The 27683-nt window shown below is 37.5% G+C and overlaps 3 protein-coding genes across 6 annotated transcripts; 1 reads left to right on the top strand and 2 right to left on the bottom strand.

The window, feature by feature from the left end:
• Positions 1-289: 289 nt before the first annotated feature.
• LOC128027513 (transmembrane protein 179) lies at positions 290-3169 on the top strand. Its single transcript, XM_052615196.1, has 4 exons — positions 290-945; positions 1520-1657; positions 1899-1977; positions 2084-3169. Exons 1-4 carry the CDS (start codon positions 623-625, stop codon positions 2288-2290), a joined length of 747 nt encoding a protein of 248 aa, XP_052471156.1. The 5' UTR covers positions 290-622; the 3' UTR covers positions 2291-3169.
• Positions 3170-3391: 222 nt separating this feature from the next.
• LOC128027512 (sideroflexin-5) lies at positions 3392-10914 on the bottom strand. Of its 2 annotated transcripts, XM_052615195.1 has the most exons (14): positions 10652-10842; positions 8331-8399; positions 8039-8116; positions 7945-7971; positions 7821-7875; positions 7262-7287; positions 7012-7065; positions 6669-6725; positions 6339-6404; positions 5989-6079; positions 5612-5727; positions 5323-5408; positions 4913-5030; positions 3392-4744 (listed from the first exon to the last, which is right to left on the bottom strand). In XM_052615195.1, the coding sequence occupies exons 1-14, from the start codon at positions 10706-10708 to the stop codon at positions 4667-4669; spliced, it is 978 nt and encodes a 325-aa protein (XP_052471155.1). In that variant the 5' UTR covers positions 10709-10842; the 3' UTR covers positions 3392-4666. The 2 variants fall into 2 exon arrangements, 1 of the variants encoding a protein (XP_052471155.1); XR_008186736.1 differs by lacking the exons at positions 3392-4744; positions 4913-5030 and having other exon boundaries at positions 5376-5408; positions 5975-6079; positions 10652-10914.
• An 853-nt stretch (positions 10915-11767) lies between these two features.
• LOC128027506 (rab11 family-interacting protein 5) lies at positions 11768-26496 on the bottom strand. Of its 3 annotated transcripts, XM_052615183.1 has the most exons (7): positions 25522-26496; positions 20747-21252; positions 20392-20421; positions 19722-20274; positions 15304-17487; positions 14150-14294; positions 11768-13541 (listed from the first exon to the last, which is right to left on the bottom strand). In XM_052615183.1, the coding sequence occupies exons 1-7, from the start codon at positions 25899-25901 to the stop codon at positions 13281-13283; spliced, it is 4059 nt and encodes a 1352-aa protein (XP_052471143.1). In that variant the 5' UTR covers positions 25902-26496; the 3' UTR covers positions 11768-13280. The 3 variants fall into 3 exon arrangements, with proteins under 3 accessions (XP_052471143.1, XP_052471144.1, XP_052471145.1); XM_052615184.1 differs by lacking the exon at positions 20392-20421 and having other exon boundaries at positions 25522-26494; XM_052615185.1 differs by lacking the exon at positions 15304-17487 and having other exon boundaries at positions 25522-26491.
• Between the last annotated feature and the right edge of the window lie 1187 nt (positions 26497-27683).

Below are 27683 nucleotides of genomic sequence, written 5' to 3'. Positions count from 1 at the left end.
ATTTTAAAAGTTTGAAAAATGCGTTTCTACCTGGCCTTCAAATTTGAGGTATCAAACGTCAACTTTTCTTTTTATTTATTTTAAAAGCTGGTGGGTGTAAAATATCTGTTGCATTTTTGGTGATTGCAAAGTGGGTAACGCAGTTAACAACAATTAGGATAAGGTTTGTTTTAGAGACATAATGTTTGACCCATTTTCAACAGCGCTGATCCACTGACCGAGTTACGTTTTAATGGGGCGTGGCTCTGCTTTTAACATGGAAAACACCCACTTTTACTGACATTTTTGATCAAATGTCAATTAAATATTTAAATCAGTTACACGCATATTTGATAATTTTTTTTTTATTTTTTTATATAAAACCAGTTTATGTTGGATCTCTGTTATAGTTGCGCGTTTCGTGAGAATCGTCTGAGAGTGCGTCACAGAGCAGAGCCGAACCGTTGTGTAACATCGTCCCGCCGCAGGAGGAGGAGTCCCGACAAACTCAAGCGCTGTAAATTTCCACTTATTATATATAGTTTACATTTGCAGGTACACTGTCGAAAACAAACGTCGAGATTCCAGCAGGAATCGTTAGGTTACGCTCCTCCACCACAGGCTGAAACTGATCTTCGAGTCCATGGAGCTGGACCGGCGGCTGCTGCTGGCTCACTGCGCCGCCCACACCCTGTCCGTCATAGCGGGACTCCTTGTGGTCGTGCCGCTCGCTTTAAACGGGTCCGCTTTCAAGGGAAGGTGCGCGCTGTTTAGTCAAGGCTTCTGGAGGACGGAGAACCTCACGGTGGGTCAGGAAGAGCCCAGAACGGTCACTCATTTGGTGGTGCAACAATGGGGTCCATTAGCGGCGTGCCAGTTCGCCACATTCGTCGGTGTGTTCACCGTGTTGTACGGAGCCGTTCAGGGCTGGAGGAGTCTGTTCTACCTCCACCGGCGTCATGACGAGTGAGTCTCACTAATCTGACAACAAGACGTTTGAATGCTACATTCGTTAATGGTACAATTTCTTATCTGTGTAACTGCAGAAACTAGTAATGGCATATTTTATGAATTAATAAAATTAAATCAAACTTATAAAAATAATATAAGCTAAAATTAAAATAATATTAAATAGTTATATATGTATTCAACTTAATGCTATTTAATACTGGAGTATATCAAAGAAATTTACCTAAATATTTTATAATAGTTCAATATAAAATGTTATATTTAATTACAATAATTATGCTTAAACATTTTAAATATTAAATTTTTAATGTTTTAATGATTAAATGATGTAAAACAATTATAAGTACAATATATAAACATGCATTATTCTGTATATATTTGAAATATATTATTCAATAAATTGTCTTTTTAATACTTAAATATTATATTAATTATATATAGAGTGAGATAAATATGCTTTTAAAATTTTTGTATATTAAGTAATATTTCAATAAAAGTTTTATATTAATTATATATATATATATTATAAGTTTTAATTGTGTGATCCATTGTTTTTATTATTTTCCTGCAGCACGCTGTTCTCTGCCTTCCTCACGCTGCTGCTGAGTCTCTGTGTGTTCTTCCTCTCTGGAGGGGCCAGTGTTACTCTCACCCTGGGCCTGGTGTCCTGGTGCAACACTGTTACAGACCACAACACCAGATCCTACAGGTACACACAGCTTTAAATATATAAGCTGATGTGAAGATTGTTTGTGTAGCACTTACATATACATATCGCTTCAAAGCAGCTTTAGAGACTTGATTAATATTATGATCTAAAACATAAAATGCATGCTGAAGTCATATTTAAAAAATACAATGCATACTGTTGAATGCACGTTTCAGGAACGAATGAAATAACTACATAATGTTGTAAGACAGTGATGTATTTAATGATTCTCTGTCTGCAGTTGTGCTGAGTCACAGTCTGTTCCTCTTTATCTGGGCGTTGAGACATCCTCTTTCTACTCTGAGCTCAATTGTGCGCAGGTAAAGGAGCAACTGAAGTAACTTGTTTTTCGTTTTGAAATATGTGGCTCAGTTCAACAAAACATTCATATTTTTTTACATGGTAAAATTGTGTCTCTCTTTGCAGATCTCTCTGTGGTGTGTAACGGCTCTGTGGTTGGCTCACTCTATTCTTTCCTTCCTGAGGCTCTATCATTCTCACAGTCAGCAGATCAGCAGACCGTGTTTATCCAGGGAGAAGGAGCTCCTCCTGGGCCAAACTCAAGTGGAGTGTCCCATTCATCATCCACATCCACACTCGCACCCCTCAAACACTCCCAGTGTTTTTATTTAGTGTTCACAGAAGTTGCACTTTGAGGTTGATCGAAGGCCAGTTTTATTGATTTTCAAGAAGGAACAAGAAGACAGGACAAGATTAGCATAAAATGGAATTAACGTCTAATCTAAAAACAAACAACGCAAGTCTCATGCATGTTACACAAAGAATATTCTCAGTAATCGGAATTAGCCTGGGTTTTATCTGTTTGTTACTTTTTTTCAATGCATTTGTTGAGAAGTTTTTTCATGTAGCTTAGTGCTTACGTTGAGGTCAAATGTTTTGTGTGCACCCATTTACAACCTTTCCATAACAAATGTCAGAGGATTCTAATATATAAAATATATTGCACTATTAATGCATTGCTCTTGCATATGCAAGATATCATCTAACTTTATATGTTTAGCCATATAATGTGAATTTTAAGTCAATGGTAAGGAAAGACTAGCCCGTTGCATGTGCTGTGAATGTATATGCGTACAGCGTACAGCGTGACTTTTTGCATACTGAATGGTACTGTCACTCAAACCAGACATTCTCTTTCTAATCCGATGAAGGTTTCTTAAATGAAGCTGTTTGTGTTGATGCAGGCTCCTGGTTCAAAATCTACTTTTTCTGGATATTGCATTGCTTCATTTATGTGATAGAAATTCAGAGCCAAAGACAAGTTGGAAAAACATGATGTGGAATGTGGCTAATCTGTATTGAATCCTGAACCTTTGACCTGGAGGATTGTTGTGAAACACAAACAGTTGAATAAGAAGCAGGAGAGAGATGAGAGAGAAATGTTCACTTATGGCTTGGAAATGTGATGATGCGTGTGTTATACACTGCTGTTTGTATCCATTATGTCCTATTTATAAACTCTTTTCACTTGAGTAAAGGTAATAGAACATGCTTTGATGTCTTGATATTAAGTTGGTGAACTTTATTGTGTATTTTAAGCAAAATAATTACTAAGATAAAATGTTCAACTTAAATGGTAAACTCATGGTAAAAGCAAAAAGAGCAAACAAAAGAAAATATAACAAAATAATGTTATTAAATTAATTAAATGTTAATACCACACCATAAAAAAATTAGCAGTTTAAACAGAATACATTTTTGACTCAAAAATAGTAAAATTTTCAAACATATATTTGTGTATCCATATTGCAGTAGAAATAGTTTTTAAATGTTAATACTTAAGGACTAAAACTCTGTACAAGTACACATAACATTTTTTTTTCTTCTTCAGGGATTTGGAAAGTAAGTGTGACATGCAACTAAACACAACGTTAACTGCAATTACATTTTCATTAGTGCATTCAAATAATACAATAATTAAAAATTTAAAACACCACCAACTATTCATTATTCATAATTTGTCTAATCAACATGAATATAATATTAATATATAAAATCATTTAATATAAGGCCATGTTTCCTCCCTGTCAAAGTTGTCAGTAAAATGGTAAATACAGTAATTATTACTTTATAAACAGTTCTGTAAAACTGAAAAATGGCTCCAGTGGTGTCATGCACTCATGATTTTTGAGGGGGCACGCACGAGTGAATCTTATTGTTTTTCACCTTTATAGTTTGTTACTTGATCTATAATTTGTGATGGGCAAAGTAGACTAATACTTCAATCTATTAACTACCCATAAAAACCCGTCCCAGATATGGGTGTCATGCCTTAAAATATTTTTAATATGATTCACTTTGTATTTAACGTTAATTATATATTTAAAGTTGTTAATTATAACATTTATTTTACAGAGAGCAAAGAGCATTTAAATGATCAAAGAACATTTTCATTCAGTCTAGCCAGAGATCAGGCACTCTCAAAAACTCCCATTTAAATCACTGAAGCTTTTTGCACTGTGAAATGAAGATCTTGTTCTCACATCTGCACTTTGTTGTTTCTTGAATTCAGTCAGCGAGCGAGTGAACAAAACACCGCATTCAGGCAAGGACTCATCTGAACGTCTCTGATTGGCCAATGCATTCATAAGCTCAACAGAATGGTGTGCGACTGGTTATAATGCAGCGCTGTACAAACGCATCTGTCTCTGGCTCAGTGCCAGCCAAAGCACGAGCACAGATTTTAATGTAGCTGCACTGAATGATCTAATCACACCGGTGTAAATTGATCAAATATAAAAAATATTATTTGCCTGTTTTTTGTCTTTAGGAAGCTGCTTTCAAAATTGACTTGGCTCAGAAATCTGAGGGAGCACGTGCCCCCATCACTCTGAATGGGCATGATGCCTCTGAATGGCTCAGCGGTTAGAAAAAAAGGTTAGCTGGTTACTATTGCTCAGAATACAGTTTTCTCCTCAATACAGTTTGCACCTGTTATCCTACACATCCTTGGCAATCTTAGACAGCTGATTAAACTTCTCTCTTTTATCACAGTCCCTTGTTGTAAGTCAACACCTTGCAATCCGTTGCCATGGCAATTTCCGGCTCAAGGTGAGATGCCTCGATCTGGGAGAGCAAAAAACGATTAGCAAGCAATTCCCTGCTAAAATATTATTCAAAGCACACACAGACGAAAAGATTAATGGCAAGAGGTCGACAGACAAAATGAAAACTGCTGCAGCAAATGTTTGCAGTAGAGGAAGAGGGGAAGTGATGCAGGTGTTGCTGCAGTACCTCTGACATCTGTGGGAAGAGACTGATCGCCAGCGGCAAGGACAGACCAAAGACGGCCAGACATACTAAACTGTGTACAGGCAGCATCATCCTGCGATGGGCCTGCATCAGAGGAAGCCTGGTCCAGGACAGCGAGAACAGACTCTCATGACTGTGATATTTTAGCTACTTAACAATAATTGAATTATCATTTAAATAATTAATTACAAGTACAATTATAATTCATTCATAAGTATAATTAATCATATATTATATATATATATATATATATATATATATATATATATATATATATATATATATATATATATATATATATTTTTTTTTTTTTTTTTTAATAATATTTATAACATAATAATTCCAATTCAGAAATGAATTTAAATGCAAATGAAGCAAAAATAGCTCCATACTTTTCCAAGAAGGCCATTATGATCGGTGGAAGGACGAAGATTGGCAGTGGTAGCGCTACTCGAGTTAGTGCTGTTTCTATCAGTGCCTGATAAAAAAATAAAAAAATAAAACTAAGTCTTCTTATGACATAAGGAAAATAATTACTTTTGTAAATTCACGTAACAACATGGCTAGTAAGAATACAATTTTGACTATTTTTAATTCTGACTATAATTAAAAGCTTTACTTGCATTTATTTGAAAATAAAACAATTAACAAAAAAGATTTTAATGCAAAAAATGTACGCACATGTTTGGCAGCTATCCGTGAGGATCCCACTACATTCCCGTTGCGGTCTAGCACATCTATTCCCTCAGACAGCTCGTTGTGTCTCATTAGAGCCACGTTACAGATGTTCGCACTGGCTGAGAAACAAAACATGACATCCAGTTTCTGTGAAAGGTCATTTGTTCATCGTAATTATATATAATAATATTACTAATTTACTTTATCATTGATCAAATAAATCAGTTGAAGGCACAAGAGACTTCTTTCAAAAACATTAAGACTACCGGTAAATCTTACTGCCTTCAAACTTTTGAATGTGTTGTGCTTTCATTCTGACAGCAGGGGGAGCTTCACACAATACAGAGTGAGGGACTGAGTCATTACCTACAGTTACATACCAACAGCAGGGAACGGGATGAACCTCTGTATGAACAGTCTGGTGGCAGGGTTAAATTTGCTGGATTTCTCGATAAGTACATTCAGTCCCACCTACAGTAAGACAATATTACATTACTAAGTAAAACATTACTTAAGATATTATGTAAGTAGAACACTATTACCCCTAAGGGCTGTTAAACATTTTATAATCACAAATAAATGAAAATATTCTAAAAAAATATTTTCATATCAGACAGACATTTTAAGGGAGGAAACATTTATACACAGCTTATTTAGAGGTCATGACGCAATGACAAACATTTACATTTAAAAAATAAAACTGAACAAAACTTGAACACCACTGACTTACTGCAATAGAAACAGCACTGGTGACGGCACCCATATATCCCTGAATAAACTTTGAGGTTGGTGTTGGCTAAAAATAATGTTGGGGGAAAAAACAATCATCAACATCCAGGTGCAGCAAATGTAGCACAGACCGTTGTGCAATGAAAAAACACTCTGAGGTTGTGAACTACATTCAGATGCAGAACAGATGTCTGGCCCTCGGGACAAAACAATGATCATTCAAATGGAATCGAGCAGAAGAAACGCTTCACTGAATGACCATCTACAGCTGCATTGCAATAGTTAAACCATAAAAACCTGACCTGGTTTAAGAGTACTTTTCAGACCGTACCTTTGTGGCATTGCGGTTGGAGTAGTTCACACAAGCGTTGTGACTCTGGTTCAGCCACTGTAATAGAGAAATTCCTGACAGTCACTTGATTATTGATTGATTGAAGTATTGCTTGATTATTGCTGAATTCCTATTTCAGATAATGACTGATTTGATTTTCTATGAAGTCAGCCTTTGGTAAAAGTCAAATAAATATACAGAAAATCTAATTAATTAGGACAAATTTAGTCTGATATTTATTTCTAAATGTAACACAGTGGCTCTCGGGATACTGACGGCACAGAGCCAGCCTTTAGGCTTCCTGGCACTAAGGCACTCAAATGATGGGAACAAGCCACTTTACCTGCCAGAACACTGTAGAGGCCAAAGTCTGGTTTGGAAGGAGAAGACCAACAACCTGCAAGAGAGTGTACAGCAATACGCTGGTTAATAATTTACACCTATCTATAGAAACAAAGGTTTATAACAGATTTCAACACCTCTAATGCTTAGAGGATTTGGATGCATAATGACTGGCAAGGCTTCCTTTCTCTTATATTTGCTCTATCTGTGTAGCGCTTTGATCTTTTTTAATTAGCGAAAAGAAGACTTACGATTGGCGTTCCAAACGGCACATATCCTGTGAAATGCATGCAGATAAGAGAAACAGCAACAACAAATCAGAACTCAGAAATCAGGACAGAGTAAAAATATCCCAATTTGCATTTGTTTGACTATTTATTACTTTAAGTTTAAACTGTGTTAGTATGGTGCAATTCTATTATTTATTTCACGGCATGACCAAACTGCTGCACACCTGCATAAATAATCACCGTTTTTGGATGTACACATCCAGAATGACATCTATAATATAAAGCTGCAGTCATAATTCCAGTTAAACTAACAAACAACAGAAAAGAAATCAGGTTCTCTATATAATTACAATGTTTTTAAAAGAAGTCTCTTATGCTGACCAAATCTGCCTTTATTTGATAAAAAATGAAATGTTTCTCTTTATATTTATATATATGTATTCAGAATAATGTGTGTTAATTTCTGTCAAAATCTTTTTGCACTGACACCAAAGTCAAGTTTGTTTACAATCACACAGGGTGATTCTTTTCTTTTCTATTATTTAAATATGTCCAGATCTAACCCTCTCTATGCTCTTACCTGACATGCGGAAAGGCATGAAGATCTTTTCCCCGGTGTCGGGGTGAATGATGGCCTGAAAGGAGATGAGTCGGTGACTGTAAATCATTTAAAAGTGGCAGAGAACAATGAGCACAAGACTCACCTGCTTCACCTTCTGAGCCTCCCACAGCTGAACACAAAACACAGATTGTTATAAAACACTGCACCACATGTACTATACATAAGATAGATTTCACCTGGTGATCTGTAATTCCTGGAGGAAGATTCCCTTGCTTGAAATCATCCAGGAGTTTGATACATTCTCTTAAACGACTCTATAAAAATAAAACAGAAATCCAAAGGTAACATAGGACTACAGGATTCAACTAATCCAAAATTGTAAATTAGTTGATAGGAATGAACATTAATTCTTTATAGATGCGACCTAATTACAGTATATAAAAGAAAGGAGAGATCATTGTAGGTCAAAAACAATGCAACTCAGATTAACTGAATACAATTACTAGAACACAGACAAGATTTCCATACCTCTGTCACAAACAAAGTGGAAGGATCGATGATATCAATGAAATGTCTCAACCTGCCAAGAAATGTGCTCTGAGGAAGAAAACATTCCTTCAGTTTCACAAAGTCAGAACCTAAGATAAAGAAAAGATGCAAACAGGACAACCTACTCGTAGCATAAAACTTGCGGTCTTGTACCTTAAATTGTCAAGAGCTGTTCTGATTTTAGTTTAGATTTAGCCTAAAATATTTTAGGCCTGCTAAGACAACTCACTGACAGGTTGTGCAGAATGTGCTCAAAGAAGCGACGACTGCCTGCATCAACATTCCCACCGTCTCTGAACCCAGCGCAGCAATGCAAGCGCTTTTCTGAGAGACAACGAGCATGCCAAGGGTTTTCTTGGCAAAAAACATGGTGTAAAAATGCAGCTTCTATCAACTGCATCTACATTATTTATCCAGGGACAAGGCAAAAAAAAAAAAAAAATTAAATTAAAGCTGAAATCCATTTTATCTTACAATATATGGTAAAGAGAGCAAGAAAAATATGCCGATCTGACTTCAGTCGGCCAATAAAGTTTTTTCTGGGCTACACACACTTGCTTCAAAGCTGTTGCAGAGAGCCATGTGAGCACATGTCTGCTGGAGAAGACTTGTTAATTATGCATGTGCTTCTGCTCCCCAGAGAATATGCAACACAGTCAGCAGAGACGGAGCAGGAAGAAAACACACCCTTATCCTTAAGATACACTGATTTCACCTAAAAACAGCAGCAATAAAAAAAGATCAGTCTGCATTAGTCACATGCACATGTGCTGGATTAGGCAATAAACCAGTTAGATTTAGATTCAAATGAAAGTGATGATAAAGACAGGGACAGACTAAATGAACACAGGCATAAAACATTTTAGCACATATATTTTTAGAAAAATCTTGGACCAGCTTGTCAGCGGGGCAGTGATTTTTTGTTTGGTTGTATTCCCTGTAGACCCAAAGCAGACCATTCTGCCCTCTATTGAAGACAAAGTAAATGTAAGGTTTTCTTAGATTAACAGCGCCGCATTTCAAACAATTCATCATGCTTCGCTATAACAGTTTGAATTCACCCTAACAAACTCAGAGGAGGACACTGATGACTGACTGACTTGATTTCAGAGTGCATGTGAACCCATTCAGACACAGTATCCATTTCAGAGGAATACTTGAAAAAAGAAATCTTCTTAAATTTAGTACTGCAGTCATGATATCACTTTTTATTACATAGTTTTTATGCAATGTACACTGTAATGGACAGTGGGGCTCAATGTAAAGCAAAAAATCTGAACTCTATATTGATACAGGACTGACATATGATCTACAAATTTACCACTCTTACAACATAACATTAAAAGAAAACTAAATATATATTTTAAAGAACATTTAAGCATTCAGAAATCAATTCACAACGACTGAATTCAAGCTTTAAATCGATTAATATAGAAAATGACTTCTTAAACAACCTAAATGTACTTCATTTCTGTATTCCCTTTTTATTTTATTTTAAGTGTTCGTGACATTTTTAATCAGATCATGCGTGATTATCCAGTTGTTCAGAACCACATATGGACATCAGAACTACCTATTAAAACAATACAGAGTATATTCACAGAATAAATAAATTGGTCACATTTGTGATTGCATGGAACATAATTCGGGTCTGAAGGGGTTAATTGGGATGACCGCGGTGTTTCCATGGAGGCAGCAGGACTTAAATAGATGGTCATTTATTTGACCGACACGAGCGCGTGAGATCTCACTGATAACACAATTGATGAGACAATTATTTGCATTCGTTCAGCAAAATCTGGTCATATTTCAAAAGGCAAAACTGAATATCTGAGACTAGTCCATCCGATGTAGAACTACATTTGTTTTAGGAAATAAACAAAACAGGGAGGAGAGGCAGTTTTTCCAGCTTTTTAGAAAAATTATGAACTTTGATAACGTGCCACGAAATCAACGCAATACAAAAATAAAAGTGACCAGTGAAATCAACAGCTTTAAAAAACAAAAAAGCAATCTTGTCCTACTCATTTCCTGCTATTTGCATTTAAAAGGAAAAGCTATTGTGCACGCATCTAATGGTTTAGGAGTTTCTAACAGTGCCACCAAAACCTCCGTTACACTCATCACGAACAATTGCATCGGCCAGTTATAATGCGGTGAAGCAACGAAAAGACAACGCAAAAAGCTTGAGAAATGGGTGACTTTCGCAGTACAGTGCTGAAGCAAAGCAAAGGTATCTACACACATTGTTTATCAACGCCCATCAAAGATGCACTTCAACATCGCGTCAAACTCTTTACCTGCTCGTAACGCGGTTTTCCCAGCTGAAACACCGGACAGGACGCAGATTCCGCCATCTCGGCAGCAGTGAGTGATGTTAAATAATAAAAAGCTCCATGAGGCGGAATTTGTAAGAATAGTCAACTCGGGTACGAAAGTGGTGAAGCAATAGCTCGCAGGGGTTCATGGGAAGTGTAGTTTCCTGTTAACTCGAGAGTCGAGACAAAACAGATCGCAGAGCGCATTACACACCCATTACACGAAGTCTGAAGATTTATATAGCTATATATTTGTTTTCCACAATATTTAAAAATATTTGCTGACTTCGGACAACTTTTTCATTTTATTCATTTAATTTATTTATTTAAATTTGGCAGAAAATGCCTTCCATAACTTTGAAGTTGAGCAAAATAATTAGCATCTAAAAAATTGCCATGGTCTTCCCCAACTAGATAGCTCTTGTTGTAACCATAAAAATACATAAACAAAACAAATAGATAAATAAAAAATAAACAAAACGAATGATTCTTAAATCTTATTTTGTTAAAACAATTATACAAGTCTTGAAATGTTCAGATTAATAATAAATCAATATTATCTCTTAAATATGAAGCATTCATGAGATGATTTGGATGATAAATTATGCCACCTGGCACACTGAGTTTATGACTGAGTTCAATTTGTGGCATTTTAATGTTAAAAAGTCATTGCCATGTGACTCGGAGCCCAAACAATGCAAGCAGAGACCCTTTCCGTTTGAGCTTTGATTCCCACAACATTTATATTTCATGAAACCCATCTGCTCATGAAACATTTCACTGCAGTTATGAATCAGTTAAGTGTAAAATTGTATATATGTACTAATCAGGTTTTTTTTTTATTTTTTTACCTATAGACTGTTTTCATGAAATATACAAGTTTGTTAATATTCAGATTTATTTGAACGTTTACAAAGTGGGCCAAGCACAAAGTACAATTAATAATCTTCAAAAGCGCGGTAGTGCCACCCCGTGGTAATTAATTCTAGCACTACTGAGACTGTTGAACCGCCAAACTGATGAAGATGAAGCACGAGACGAGGCTCATAAACATATACATGTCAATTCTGTGAAGAACTCAAACAGAAACACGACAAATGATTTTATAACTTTATTTTCAAATAATTTTCAAAATGAGGCTGTATGAAATAATTTGCAATAAATAAAATAATAAAATACAAATGTGAATGTATGCTGTAAATAAATCCACTGAGGCACACTGCAAAATGGCGATTAAAAGGCAAAACGAAACAACACAAATCTAGTATCACAGTGATACATGGTTCTTTCCTGCAACACACTGGGAAACACTGCGAGCGAACGTAACTCCAACTAAAAAAAAGTAACTTTTATTTCAGGAACCCTGTACTTTCTTTGTCAAATACTGAGACATAGAACTAATGTTCTTGTGGGACAGAATCTCACATCATTTTCATCAGCATTATAACTGAAGAAACATCAACCAAAGAAACCACTGAATACTGTACAAATGAATAAAATAAAATTCACATGTATTGTAAAAAACAACAACAAAACAACAACGCTATAAGACACAATCACAATGAATATCAGAGAAAATCATAAAGCCACTCTAACACAATGAAGTTACAATGCAGGAAAACAGAAAGAACAAATCTTTGTTTCACTAAAAAGCATTGCTTTTTTTTTTTTTTGCATATGACTACATTTGCTACTTTAAGTATGCTGCAGTGCTAAGGCTTCATGAATATATTTTGTGTAGCATTTATCAACTTGTATTGTTGTATTGCATAACTTACATGTTTGCAGAGGCAATCTCTGCTTTAGTGCGAGTGCTTGATGGAAGTGAGCATGCGCTGATATCAGCCGTTTCTATGTGGCAAAGCTGACTGGCTCAAGAACAACAGTTTTGCATAATGTGCATTAAGGTGCATTAAAGCTATCTAGTAAGATATTTATTTACATTTACAATATTAATGAAAGCAATATTTTTTTATAAGGTGTATTTGTTATCCGTATTTATTAAATATTACTAATGTTTTTAAATCTCTGGATTCATATCGAACAGTGTTTTAATACCATGTGAATACCATGTCAAGCTGAAACAATAGTTTCTTGAGATATGGTCAGGACTGAGATATGGAAGGCTGACGCATTATTGGAGAAGTTTCAGGGTTTTATAATATCATTTAGTGATTTTGTTCTAAATACTTCCAATTATGCGGAAAGAAGAGTGTTAAAGTGACATTTAAAGAAGTCAATTAATAAAGGCAGTGCTTTTTTTGTGGATCTTCATAAGACATTTTGCTTGACATTCTGGTACACTAATTTCCTATTAGTGTATTTATGAATAGGAAGACATAAATGTCTATGATTAATACTAATCTACATGAAATCAACAAAATCTAATTGTACATACTTCTTTTGTTTCTTTCTTTTAACCACTGCCTTGTGCTCAAAGCATGACTAGCAGTAAGCTAGATTTCAATGATTGTGGATTTGTAAATCCAGTAAGGAGCGTGCAAAGCTTTATCATGTCTACATGAATCTGGCAGTTTTGAAATGGAATGGAGCATCACAAATGGCTTTAGATCAATATGAGGTGTTCTTGGGACGGAGCAGGTCACTGCAGTCATTTGGGCCTGCCGCGTACCTGCAGCAAGGTCGGCGTCTGCTCCATGATGCGCACCAGCAGCTTGTCAATGTAGTCCTCCAGGTCTCTGACCTGAACCTTCATCTTCTTCAGTTCGGCCTCCCGTTTCTCCAATAATGCCATCAGCACTTCAGTTTCAGCCTGCTGCTTCTTGACATCCATTTCCTGCTGAAGCAGCAGAGTTATCAGCTCCATGTTAGTCATGTTCTGGTACTGAGACCGAGCCTCCATCAGAGCCAGCTGCACAGGAAACAGATACAGAGTCATGTTTATTAGAGAGAAACAGTACTGAGCTACTGTGTGTCATGTAGAGCATGATGAACCAAAACTACTTCATTAAACGCTGCAGCTTATCTTGAATCATGTGTGCATTCTTTCAATATCTTTATAGTGCAATCACCACAAGTCCACATACATTTTAATGAGACTCTATATAACCTCTCAGATCAATGTTTGTTTCAGTGTCTGCTTGTCTGTTTGCTGATTACAGTTTCCAGAACCTGGGTCAAAGCACGTCTTCCAGCTCCTTTCTATGAAATGTATTTCACTAACTAGCCTAAATTACACCAATGTTCAAAATGACTGACGAGCAGAAAAAGTGTTCTGATGGTCTAAACCAGTTTTTTTTTATGGATGCCACAGATCATTAAATTGGATATCTGCCTTTACATGTTAGGAAAGGTATCATTAACTTTCATGTATAAAAACCAGTTTTACTGTGTGTGAGAATTAAAAAAGATTTGTTAAAAAGATTGAAGGAAACTATGAATGTGAATAAAATACTATTTTTTAGAAGGAAGTGCTATTAGATAAAAGCATCGCTTACAGCACCTTTAAACATCCAGTACCTGGTATTTCTCATCCTCAGCAGTGGTTGCTGGTGCAGATCGTCCTGGGCTGATGGTGGACTTGAGTTTCTCCAGCACTGAGCGGCTTTCAGGTTTCTTCTCTCCCTGCAGAGCTGTGTTGGTCAAGGGCTTCACCGGGTGAGGGCTGTACAGTGGTGCAAAAAGGAGATAAATGAAGTATTTACATTGACCTAGGCATTTCATCATGGTTTAATAGGTAGTTTGTAAGCATCCTTTTTTTAAGCCACTTTAAATCTCATATTTATTCACTTCCTAATGAGTTAGGATAGCAAAAGAAACAGCGCATAGTTGATGAAGCAATGGTTAAAAGTAATGCAAAACAACAATTTTATCACTCAGAGATGATCTTTCATAACTCAGGAGATGTCAAAGTTCTTAGTTATCTTTCATTTAAGTGCAGTGTTGTTTTTGTTAACTAAAAGTTAAACTTCTATAATAAAAAAAATCATTAATTGAAATAAGGTGAAATAACTATAAATATAGATGTGAAACAGAAAAAAAAAAATATTGCCACAGCAACTAACTGAAGAAGCACTGAAACAAAGTCCTTCGGATAAATAAAAGTTTGATTGAAATTGTTTTAGTCAATTCTTTAAAAAAAACAAATATTCTCAAGTCTCAAGCAATTTAATATCAATACTGACTAGGATGCACTTTGAGAAGCATCTTGTTTATGAATTTTGTCTCTTTGGGTACTAACAAATCAATCATGATGCAATCTCTACATAATCAAACCTCTCATGAACACTAGCTGCATGCAATATAACTGTCAACTAACTTTAGACTATTTCAATATCGTTTGTTACGTCTACAAGAAAATGGGTTACTTCCAAAACCGAATGGAGGCTGGAAGAAGCAATATAAAAGCAAAGATGAAAAATGAAAGAACTAAAAGAAATGCAGCATTATCAAATCAGGAGGAAAGGTAATAAGAGATGTGCCAGAAAAAATGCACACACATTTGTCAAAGTCCAAATTATAGCAAGCTGTGAGTGCAAAAACAAAGTTTGTTCTAGCCCAACATATGTGAGAGCATATGAGTCTGTCTTAGTGCACCAGGTGTGAGAGAGAATGAGGTCATTTCTCAGGTGAGAGCAGAGGTGAGTGTGCTTTTAAAGGCAGTGAGGTCTCACCTGCTCTCCTCATGGGGCAGGAGGACGTTAGCTGGCTGTGTCTCCTCAGGTGAGAGGGCGAGCGGTGCATCAACGTGGGGCCGGGCTGTGAAGGAGCATGTGGAAGCCATGCTGGGCAACTCATTGGGGGGGTTTGCAGGAAGGGAAGGCTCAGGGCAGAGAGAGGAGTTAGTACCAGCTAATGGGGTGGGTGAAGGGCAAGGATCATGCAAAATGGGATCTGATGTAGGATGAGGAGAGCCTGGCAGCGAATCAGCACCCGAGACCATTTTGGGTGAGCCTGTGGTTGAGCGCGGTCTTATGCGGGCTGATCTGACTTCAGTTTCATAGGGGCTCCTGGAGTTTCTTGGCGCTACTCTAGCATGCAACTCCTCAAAGCTCATTTGTTCTTCCAGTGTTGAACAAGATTCCTTGACCTTGTTGTTCTTTAAGAAGCAGACTTCAGAGTTCAGGTTACCTTCTGTTAAATGTTTATGCTCATTATCATCATGCGTAGCAAGCAAGGCATTGCCTTCTGCTAACTCTTCTTTGATTTGCGTTGTCACAGTGTTGTCTTTGCTTGAGCTTGTTTGCGTGATCACAGTGATCTCTTTGTTGAGAAGAATGTCAGCCACGTTGTGAGTCTCACAGTTAACCTTTGAAGCAGTGTTTTGGTGTCCTCCCAGTTCTTCACCAAATCTCTCAAAAGGTGATGAGCAATGGGTATGGATTTGTGAGTCAGACAAATGTGATGTGTTATTGTTATGGGTGTTTATTGGTGAAAACATCTTTAACTCTGATGCCATTCTGCACAATATATCCTCAGGTAAACCAGAGGAATAGCTGGGAAGCACCAATTGCAAATTTGAACCATCTTTGGATGATTTAACACCATCTTTATTCATTTCCAAAGGTTGTTGCAACTCAGACTGTGAACTTCCAGAATCAATAAAAGCAAACTCTGAAGTATCTGTATTGTTGTTCGAATCTCTAGATGAGAGGGTCAACAAACCTACTCCATTGGTTTTAGCCTTGCATTGTTGTTCATTGGAGACCCTTATTTCACAGGACGATTCTGAATCATGTTTTGGTTGGGCCTGAGGTGAACTGCAAAGGGATTCGGTCACTGTGGTTTCCCAGTCGGACGGGAAACACAGAGTTTCAGGTGCCATGTACTCACACTCAGAGCTTCCATGTGCATCTTCACCAAAATCATTCGGAGAGCTATTAGCATTGTTGTTCGTAACAAAGTCATGACCCCTTGCTTCCCCAACCATGAATTTGTTCAATCTGATACTGCTGTGCAACTCTGCTTCCATCTTGTTACACCCTTCTGAAGAAACATGGTGCAACTCTTTATCTGAACAAAAAATCTGAGAGTTTCTCTTCACGTCTCCATCTCTCACATGCTGAAGGGAGGCGAAGTCAGTCTGGGAAAGGAAGCAGGCCTCTTTCTGCACAGCAAGCTCCTGGGCTCTGTCCAACCAGCTGTCTGTGGTGATCCCTTGGATCCTCATGGGTCTTCGTGGTGGTAGAGGAGGCAGATCCCATGACCTTGAAACACCCATGTCAACTTCGTCAACTATTAAACCAATGTCCGCTTTGTTGTTTACACACAGTATCTGGTTTGTATTTGGTAACTGTGAGAGAAACGGTGCTGATGGAGGTCTGGTTGGAGTCCCAGTTGGCGATTTGAGCCGGCTGGTGGCAAATGCTTCAAAATCATCCCATTCTCCAGCCCTCTCAGACAGAAAGTGATTCGGATTAGTGTTTGAGTTTGTACCTGGTGTCTCGGGCATAATGACTGGAAGAGACCTTTGCCTGGACATACTTCTGGGTCTTTCCCGTTTTATTGCGGACATTTTGTTCTGTGCGCCATTATGGATGGGACTGCATCCGACTGGATAATTATAAAGACTGGAATTAAGAGAACAGTAACCAGCAGTTGGAGACTTCAGTCCTTCCTCAGCTATAAGATCCTCAAAAAATGGGTTTTGCTGTAGTCGTGTGAGGAAAGGGTTGGAGGGAGAGATGGAAGGGGGTGTTGGGGAAGAGTGGGTGAATGGGTTGGTGTGATTGCCACTAGGGGGAGACACTGAGCCAGTAGTGCAACCGAGGGGAAGAGAGCGCGGGGGCTGACTGGGGGAGCAAGGGATCTGACAGGGGGTGTCTGAGCTGCTCTCTACCTCAGGAGAGACTCCCAGCCTGTGAAGGGAAGGCACAAGTAGTCCTCTTAGTCATAGTGTGTTAAGGGCCATTAAATCCAAATATGAGTGGGAGGATAGGGACAAATCTTTTCTATTACAGAGACACCTCTTAATCAAAGAAAATTTGTCTTTGGATTTAAATTTGTTCATGTTTTGATCGGAAGTGTCTGGCATGTTTTGACCAGCTTGCACCTACATAAATACTGCTGGTTTAGTAGAAACAAAAGGCATCCAGCCTCTAAACTCTAACTAGGGGTGGGCGATATACCTGTAAACATGATAAACAGGTAGAAATTGGTATAAATCTTGGATTATCATCTCTAGTGTGGTTATGTTCTAAAGATATTTCGGTGTCACCTTTAAAAAGTTAATTAGTTATTATTTGCATGCATTTTTAGCCTTGCCAAAAAGTTAATTAATTATAATTTGCATGCATTTTAAGCCTTGCAACTTTCAAGCAATTTTTTAATATTCAAAGCACAATAAGACATTAACACATGAAAGGCAATTAAATTTTGGTTCGCCATTTCACACCAGTGTTGCACGATATACCAGTACTAAAAAGTTATCACGATACCCCGTTTTTAAAAAACGTACAATTCCTTATTTTACTAGTACTTTAAGAATGACTGCGTTTTAATAAACAATGTATTTCCTCAGTTGCATCAGCGTGCAACAGCAGGACAGCTCCCTGCATGCTCACTAAGAACTTTAGGGCTGCAACTGAAGATTATTTTGATAATCGATTAGTTGGCTGATTATTTTTTCAATTACCGTATTTTTTGGACTATAAGTCACACCTGAGTATAAGTCGCATCAATTCAAAAATACGTCATGATGAGGAAAAAAAACATTAGTCGCACTTGGACTATAAGTCGCATTTATTTAGAACCAAGAACCAAGAGAAAGCATTACCGTCTACAGCCACAAGAGGGCGCTCTATGTCTTCAGTGAAGACTACAGGAGCACTGAGCAGCATAGAGCGCCCTCTCGCGGCTGTAGACGGTAATGTTTTCTATTGGTTCATTTCTCTTGGTTCATTTCTCTCGGTTCATGTCAAATTAATTTTTATAAATAAGTCGCACCTGACTAGAAGTCGCAGGAACAGCCAAACTATGAAAAAAAGTGTGACTTATACTCCGGAAATACGGTATTTGAATTAAAACCCCTATTTTCCTTATTTTAATTTTACTGACAAAAACACCCTATTCTATATTCTGCCCAATGTCCTTAAAACAATTGTACAAACTGAATGCTATGAAAACATGGTGCTTAATTTATTAGAACACCTGTCATAAGATTTTAAGAATATGTCAAAAAAAATTAAATTGTAATTGTAAATTTTAATTTTTGGACAAATAACAAACTGAAACAACTAAATAGTATTTATTCACATAATGACAAAAATGGCCTCTTTTGCCTTTGATAACAGTTCAGAGTATTTCTTACCTCTGTTAAATGATTTATGAAAAATGATACCTGATAATTTAATTTTTTCATTGTTCTATTACATTTGTTCTATTAAATGTTTACTTGTTTTCACTTAGCTTGAGAACTTCTTACTTTCAGTTCATCTAGTATTGTGTAGACTGTATAACTGTGAAATTTCAATGTCATCAAAAATGTAATCATCATAGCAACTATATTTCAAGCAAAAAATAAATAAAATCAATTTGTGACATAGTATCATGAATTTAAATGACTAATAAAGATTTTTTTTATCATATCGCCCACCCTTAAATCTATTAAAAACAAAACAGGTTGAATGGTTGAAAAAATGGTTGAATGTCAAACAATAACATGCTGCTGAATGAAAAAATTAAATAACTGAAATGCGAAATAATAAACAAATAAATCAATGTAATATAAGTGGACATTTCTTATAAAATCAGCTGATGTTTTAGAATGGTTCAACAAAGTTTCTTGGATGAAAACACACACATTAACAATCCCTTCTTTGATGTCTTGACCTATGTTCTGCAGACCAAGAGCAATATAAAGAAATGAGATGGAACAAGCTGCACAGTAACTGTTGCATCAGCAAATTCAAACATTTTCTAAGAATATTCTCTGAGGACCAAAATGCAGGATGACATTCAAAGCCATTCACTTATCCCTTTAGATGAACGTCTGGCAGTCAAATATAGATCATGGGAAACAGCTATTGATGACACTGATACATCTTTTGTACTGTAACATAAAACCTAGTAGCCTTGCTTGGCCTTCACTCACCTCGGCTTGTTCTGGGAGTCACCAGAGCCAAACCATCCTCTGCGTCTGCCCTCAAGAGGAGCAGAAACCTGGCTCTGCTCCGGCTTGGCTGGGAGAGTGTCACTCCTCCCGCTAGAAAACAGAGTTTTTCTTAGCTTTTTTCCTTTATCCACCACTTCCACATGTCCAGAGGCCTGCATTGGCTTTCCCTCTAGGGTTGTGGCCCCTTGGGTCTGGCTTTGAGCTCCATCTGCCTCACTGAGCTCCTTCCTGCTCTTTTCAATGGACCAGCGTCTCCCATCGCTCTTCTGCGAGTCCTCGTTGCGTCGGGTCAGATTCTGGAGAGACCGAGAAAGGGGCGCACATTTCTCCAGCAGGGAGCGCTTGGCTGGGATGGTACTTGGACTCTTGGGGCTGACAGGCTCGGATGAGTAGATATGGCTACCGTTGATGCAGAGAGTTGATTTGGAGAGTGCCATACTTTGGTCTTTTAGGTTTTCCACTGCAGGGCTGGGACGAGGAACACCCATGATCTTACTGGCTTCATCACTGTGTGCACGCTTGTGGGTCATCACTTTAAAGACAGAGGGAAGACAGAAAGTGCACAGACTAAGATCAGTATTTATCCCAACCAGACATTTGAGGAGAGGTTTTAAAGATGGAAAAAAAAAATCTGTCTTCATTCACTCACCCGTTCCAAACATGTTTGACTTTCTTTCATCTATGAAAAACAAAAGAGGATATTTTGCAAAATGTCTAAGGGTTTTTTTGTTCACATAATAAAAGTCAATAGATCAAGTTTTGTTTTGGATCTCACAGACTTCAATTGTATTCACAAAAACAGTTGAAAATATATATATATGATCCACAGAATTAAGAAACTCATACAAGTTTGGAACAACACAAGGATTGTCATAAACGATCATAAGTTATCATATGGAACCCATAGTTTATTAACAGTTTAGCAACACAGTTATTATGTAAATTCTCAATGATGATTATGATAATGAATTCTCTTAGTTTATCTCTTCTTCTAGATCACTGACCTTTAATTCCACCTTCAGTGTCCATTTGGAAGGGCTCCATCACTCTGCTGCTGTAGATGGGTGTTCTGGACAGCTCTGCTGAGACGAATGAATCCCCAGCGGACGATGCCATGCTACTGTCTGACGCCAATGAGGAGCAAGACTGTGTGTCTGAATTCTTGCGCAGTTTCCCCTTAAGGAAGAAGTCTTTCACCTTGCTGCGGTGTTCATCGACCCCCTCTTCCTTGCTTGGCTCATCGGGTCCACCATCTCCAGCGAACGGAGGACCTACAGACCCTGATAGTGCAGCGAAGCGGCCAGGTAAAATGGCAGAGGAGGATTCCACGTCTCCTCTCTTTCTTCCCGTGACGCGGTCCTTCAGCTTTCCAAATGCAGATCGGGGCTTGTCCTTTATGGTCAAATCGTACATACTAGCCGTCATGTTGTTGCGGGTAAACTGGATGGTGACCTGCAGCTCTCCTCGCTCCTTCTCTTTCCGACCAGCCTTGGAGTGAAGCTTGAACCACCTTAAATATAGAAAGAGAACAAAAGTCAGCTAGAAGGAATTTTATTTTATCTGACACTCAAAGTTGTTTAAAAACTGTGAAATCATTAATAACTTTATTAAGATTAATCTTTAGCAAATGTCTAAATGAATTATACTTTTTCATACTGTACATTACAACGCTGTAATAAATAAATTTACTACAGTATTTAAAGGGGTGGTTGATCAGCTTTTTTTAAAGGCTTGATTGTGTTTATGGGGTGCAGTTTAACGTGTTCATGCTTTGTTTAAAAACAAAAAAACAAAAACAACAAAAAAAGTATTTTATCTTTATTCTACATTGCTGTTTCTGTTCTCTTCAAATCAATTTGAGTTCCTGCTTCTATGAAACCCCCTCCCTCAAAAATAATCAGGCTCAGATTGGTCAGCTGGCTGTGTTCACACCAAACGCGAATAAAGCGTCTGGCGCGAATGATTTCAATGTTAAAATACACAATAACAGTAATATTTTGAAAATTATCCGAATAAAATGGCGGTTGAAAATGCTGCATGAACTCAGCTGTCCGAAGCCCCCCCCCCCATGACACGAATTCGCGTCTGATGTTAAGTTAATTTCACGTGCAAATGAAGCGAATGAAGCAAATTTCACACGCAAATGATCTCAAAATGTTCAAGCGGCGAACTAGACGCGGTAGACGCAAATTTTACGCTCTATTTGCGTTTGGTGTGAAGACCGCATTATGATTCGCTCAGAACAGCTCTGGATTTGTTAACAGCTTAGTGCACGTTGTCTAGAAATGTCACGCCCCCATACCAGTACAGATAGTTGCATGTTCCTGGGGGCAGGGTTGTAATGTATTAGTGATGTCACAAACCCAGGAAGAAGCTTGTTGTAGTCCTTAAACAGCGATATCTTTAAATTAATATATCTCCATTTGCATTGAACTTTGAGCGTCGTAACTTTGCAGATGTTGTTTAGGATCTAACAGCAACATTACACACTAACTAAAGTTCAAAAAGTGAAATCATAACACCAATTTCAGTTTTTGGCATTTTCATTTATTTAGACAAAATAGTATGGAATTGTAATATAGTATTTAACTGATAAATTACAGATAACATAAATATAATTAAACATCAGGCCAGCAAGGTGCATCCTTACTTTCAGAACATCAATATCTTTTAATAGCCATCTTAACATAAATGATCTTAATTATCCTAATTTCCTTAAACAAAGTTTACAGTACCCCTCAAAAGTTTGGGGTCAGTAAGATTATTATTTTTTTTAAAGGCATTTCTACTTTTATTCAGTAATGATGCATTAAATTGATCAAAAGGGAATTTAAAAGATCTACGATATTACAAAAGATTATAATTTTATTTGATTTTTTTAATTTACCAAAGAATCCTGAAAATGATCCCCATTTGAACAAAAAAAAAAAGTTTTTTTCTTGAGTACCATTGCATAGCTTTGCCATCACATGAATAAATTAAAATTGTTTTATTTTACAATAGAAAAAAATATTTAAGTTGTCTTTATACATTTTTGTTTAAATAAATGTAGCCTTGGTAAGCATAAGAGACTTCATTCAAGTGTAATTAATGTATTAGTTTTTTCTTTTGATTTTGGGATGAAATTTTCACACTTAAAATAATGCTCTCACTGTTGGCATCATCGTTTATAACACTGGCTTATAATGTCCTGCATCACACCGAAGCAAGCAGCTATGATCTATACTGCAGCACAAACACAAGTGGGGGTCTTTTAAACGAATGTTACTGCCTTAGTATGGTGCCGTCCCTTTGTCTCACACTAAACCAGTGGCTAAACTATTTCCTCCATTTCCGGTAGAGCACAGAGCACCTCATGTGCGCACACGTGCAGAGAGCCAAGACAAACGCCCTACACTGGGAGACGCAGAAGAGAGAGAAAGAGAGGTGCAACTCTGAGCTGAATTAAAGCCAGATGTGCAGAACAGCCTCACGCCTGCAACAACGTGTGATTACTCAGAATAGTGTGTGTGCAGAGATGGACATTTCTCCATACGTCTCTCCGCATGACCTGAAACCTTGAGAGGCCTACATGGAAGTGCAAAGTTTGTCCAGATAAACACTGAATGCTGACTCGGAAAAGTCATTGTTACGTGGTTAGCAGACAGATCCATCCACCACACTCCTGCACTGTAGTGTTCAGTTCAAGATGGTTTCTACGACATTGCTAGGCTGTTGTTAAGATGCTTTAAGTGTTTGTTTGAGTTATGACAAGTAAGGTGTTCTGAATATTGCTAGAGCGTTGCTAAATGGCTGCTAAACTGTTCTAATTGGTTTTTAGGCAGCTGCAAAGGTGTCCTGGAAGGCTGCTAGGCAGTGGGTGTTCTGGGTGGTTGCTAGGACATTGTAGTTTATTCGAAGGCCACCTCATAGAGGCAAAGATATGTTCTGTACGTCTGCTATAATTATGAAAAAGCTGCTTGTTTTCAAACTTTTATTAATAGAAACCGATTGTTTGATATGAGTAACCATGGCTGATTTTGTGGTTCCAGAAGTTTCAAGAATCATATAATCTTCAATAAAAACATTAATTATTAAGCGGAGGAAAAAATATGATTTCAATTTAGATTATAGTTAAGATTGTTTTTTTATATCTATAATAAGCATGAACTGAAATCCTAATAGTAGTTATTATTAATTAAAATAAATAAGTGGTCCTGGGGCAGATAAGGAACTATTAAAACCAGCAACCTCCTTAAACTGATAAAAAACAAACATACTGCTCAATATACATTACATTATGCATTCAGTGCTTACTAACATCTTGATCGTCTTCAAATCAATTTTGTTAGTCAGTTGAACATTATGTGAATTTGATTATGTGAATATATGTAGAAGTATTGAATATGAAAATAACACTGTTATAGTTGCTCAGCATGGCTCACTCACTTCCTCCCTCACTTCACTTGTGTATAGAGGTTTCAGCCAAAAGGCCCACCAACTGATCTCGTCCTCCCCTCCCATGTCAAATTATTTACTCCTCCTAATGACGACACTAGTTGAATTTCATCTATTAGATGCGCAAGCTATTAAACAAGAGATATATTTATATAAAACTGAACAATCAATAAAAAGAACAAGATTCCAGGAAGGCTGCGTTTGTTGGAGTGCAGTGAAATGCATGTTTGTTGAGTTCAGTGCACGCTCTGAGGCCATTCTGACACATGCTGGTACTGCCCCGTGTGGAGGGAGGCATGACTCTGTGCCAGCACTACGCAAGCACTGATGAGAACTAGATGCAGCATGCCCTTCCAAGTATGTTTCTCTTGTTTTGCCTGTAAAAACATATTCCCTTACTCTGGTATTCACAACAGTGCTGGTTTACACTTCTCATATAATGCTTGTGTGGCTTCAAACACCATGCATTTGTTCGATACTGCATGTGAAATCAGTAATTTTTGGTACATTTTGATGCCTGGCTAAAGAATCTTCCTGCAGTTCTGCGAATAGGAATGTCTGTCCAACTGTGAAATGGGTGCACAGAAATTCTTTCACCCAAAATCACAGACTCAAGGTTTTGGCACGCCTGTGTCAAATTTCCCAGGACTATATAAACTGAAAAACAAGAAAAGCTATTCTTTAAATAGCTTTAAATTGTCTTTTTTGGCCAGGACTGCCTGGAAGAAGAGATTTATTTTAATCTCAATGGGTCCTTCCTGGAAAAATAAAGGATACAAAAAAAAACTTGAACACAAGGTTATGAAAAATCATAAGGATCCTTTATCTGAACGCTACATGTTTTTCCACTGACTCTTGGGAATGAAGTGGTGAAATAAGACCACTTATATGATTGATATACTACTATACTTTTTATTAATATTTTTTATAAGCTTTTACTTTGTATTTTTTAAGTGTTTTTGCCTTTTTTATACTTTAAGTCTATACAGTTTTCAGTAATTTTTATTTCAGTTTTATATTTATTTAGTTATTTCAGTACATCAAATGAAAATATTTTATTTGAATTACCTTTTTTTATAATAAGTGACATTTCTACTCATTATTTCTTTTATTGTCTATGATTATACCATGTATTACGTACAACTGCTTATACATAAACCTGCTGGTCAGCTGGTCTTCTAGCTACTAGACGGGTTTTAAATAACTTTTTTAATGTAACGTTACACTTAACATGAATTTGGTAATCATTCAGTACCATGGTACTGCCACAGTACAAAAAAAGTCTCAAGGCCCTCGACCAAGAGGCCTATTAATTGATCCTATTATTAGCCGAAATACTCACTCATTTCTGGGACACATTCCATCTTGAAAAACTTTGTCGAGGGGTATAATAGTTTGACCGAGAAACACGTCCAGCCCGATCAGCACGCGATGCATCACGGTGAGCACCAGGTTGCTGCTCCCGGGCGGGTACGCGCTCATCCCACCCGCCTCCAGCAGCCCGGGCAGCAGCTCAAACGAGCACTCCTCGTTCCACTGCGGCTCCTCAGCCTTCTCCACCAGGCCGGTCGTGTACTTCTCCTTGCCGACCTGGATGATGGTGTAAACATAGCGGCTTCCTTGCTTGCCCTTCGTCCGCAGACTCCTCGCGCGAAGGACGGTCACGTTGACGTGCGTCGGGACCCATCTCTGATCATCGTCGTCCAGGCTGATCAGAGGCATCCCGTTGCAGTTGGAGACGCAGTTGTTTGGGATAATCCAGCAGAATGACACTAGCGCACTGGAGAACTATGTACCGCCCGCCGTCCGAGGTTGCAGTGAGAGAAATCGCTGCATTATCGTTCAGCTCAAGTCAAAAAGACAATCACGATTGTAACGTTGATCATAAATATAAAATCTCTGGCGAGTCAAACTTCACATCAGTTTACCGTGGTGGGCGTTCTGGACCTCGGCGTCACCACCACAACAGATTTTTGACAACTCCCTGCACTGCTGCTGCGCGGCCCGCCCTCAGACATTAGTGGGGGCTCCGCGGTAAAGCATGTAGCTGAATTAAAGAGAAAGGCCACTCAAACCCGTGCTGCTATAGTTCATATCAGAACACAGTAAACAATCTAGCAGAGAGTTTGAGCGCTGCTTTGACTGTGAGTGAGGGGAAACTAACCCACGCTGAAGCGGTTCACTGCTGTGGCGAGCGAGTTTTAAATGAATCATTTAGCTGAACGAATCAGTTTGTTTGAACAAATATTTTTACTGAATGAATAGTTCGAAACAGCATTTAAATAGGATATGTGAAGTAGCACAAACTGAACTGAACAATTGGGGATGGAACCCCTACTATTTGATGAGTGTGCTCAGGTGTCTCTTTACAACCAAAATTGATGCTTGGCAAATCAGTGGACGTTTAAAACGTTTTTTAACATCTTTACCCGATTGGCTAATCATAGGTTAATCCTTAACCCAGGCCTAGTGTAATTTGGGTAAAGTTAAAGCCATTGAAAAGTTCTTGGTTAGCATTCTGCAGAGATTTATTATTGGGTTTTGAGTCTAATTAGATTTAAGTAAATGAAGGATAGAGGAATCTGAACGAATTTAACTGTAATACCTATAGTCAAAACCTAAAGAGAGATTAGAGGATTAACGTTAGTTCACTTTAAAATGAAAATTTCCTGATAATTTACTAACCCCCATGTCATCCAAGATGTTTGTCTTTTTTTCCTCAATCATAAAGAAAATAAGGATTTAGATGAAAAATTTAAGGATTACTCTCCTTATAGTGGTCTCCAACAGCAATCAACGGTTGAAGGTCAAAATTACTTTCACTGCAGCTTCAATAGGATTTACACAATACCAGACAAGGAATAAGGGTCTTGTCTAGCGAAACGATCAGTCATTTTCAAAAATAAAAAATAAAAAAGTATATGTTTTATAAACAAAAATACTAGCCACTGTTCTCCGATGCCTGCCCATGACTACATGTTAAGTTGAAAAGGTCGGACTTGACGTAGGCGGAAGTACCGACTTAGTGTTTACAAAACTAAAAAACAAAAGTTACAAAAGTTGTTTTATGTTCAATGACAAATTTTTTTTTTTTTTTTTTTGTAAACAGCCTTTGACTTTGTCTTTGCATGTTGGACTTGTAAACATTCGGTACTTCAGCCTACATCACGCATGACCTTTTCAACGTAATTACTTATGTGAAGTGGAGGAGCTTTGTTGAGGAGTGCAAGATCCATTCTGTATTTAAAGAATTTATTTATTTAAAGAAAATGACCGATCGTTTCACTAGATAAGACCCTTATTCCTCGTCTGGTATTGTGTAGATCCTACTGGAGCTGCAGTGAAACTGTCATTTTGACCTTCAACCGTTGGTAGCTGTTGAAGTCCACTAAAAGGAGAATAATCCTGGAATATTTTCATCAAAACCTTAATTTCTTTTGGCCTGAAGAAAGAAAGACATAAACATTTTGGATGGCATGGGGGGAAATAAATAATCATTTTAAT

The sequence above is a fragment of the Carassius gibelio genome, chromosome A14, assembly GCF_023724105.1.
Source record: "Carassius gibelio isolate Cgi1373 ecotype wild population from Czech Republic chromosome A14, carGib1.2-hapl.c, whole genome shotgun sequence".
Taxonomy (NCBI): Eukaryota; Metazoa; Chordata; class Actinopteri; order Cypriniformes; family Cyprinidae; genus Carassius; species Carassius gibelio.
This window is presented reverse-complemented; position numbering and strand designations above follow the sequence as displayed.

What these genes read in the sequence shown, in the direction of transcription:
- LOC128027513 (XM_052615196.1), top strand. Translation starts at nt 623, where the DNA reads ATGGAGCTGGACCGGCGGCTGCTGCTGGCTCACTGCGCCGCCCACACC. An exon ending in CTCCACCGGCGTCATGACGA is followed by an intron (nt 946 to 1,519) that starts GTGAGTCTCACT and finishes ATTTTCCTGCAG; the next exon opens with CACGCTGTTCTCTGCCTTCC. An exon ending in CTGAGCTCAATTGTGCGCAG is followed by an intron (nt 1,978 to 2,083) that starts GTAAAGGAGCAA and finishes CTCTCTTTGCAG; the next exon opens with ATCTCTCTGTGGTGTGTAAC.
- LOC128027512 (XM_052615195.1), bottom strand. Translation starts at nt 10,708, where the DNA reads ATGGCGGAATCTGCGTCCTGTCCGGTGTTTCAGCTGGGAAAACCGCGT. An exon ending in CCAGTGCTGTTTCTATTGCA is followed by an intron (nt 6,080 to 6,338) that starts GTAAGTCAGTGG and finishes GTCTTACTGTAG; the next exon opens with GTGGGACTGAATGTACTTAT. An exon ending in TCTTCCCACAGATGTCAGAG is followed by an intron (nt 4,745 to 4,912) that starts GTACTGCAGCAA and finishes TTGCTCTCCCAG; the next exon opens with ATCGAGGCATCTCACCTTGA.
- LOC128027506 (XM_052615183.1), bottom strand. Translation starts at nt 25,901, where the DNA reads ATGCCTCTGATCAGCCTGGACGACGATGATCAGAGATGGGTCCCGACG. An exon ending in GTCAAACATGTTTGGAACGG is followed by an intron (nt 20,275 to 20,391) that starts GTGAGTGAATGA and finishes CTGTCTTTAAAG; the next exon opens with TGATGACCCACAAGCGTGCA. An exon ending in CTGAGGATGAGAAATACCAG is followed by an intron (nt 13,542 to 14,149) that starts GTACTGGATGTT and finishes TTTCCTGTGCAG; the next exon opens with CTGGCTCTGATGGAGGCTCG.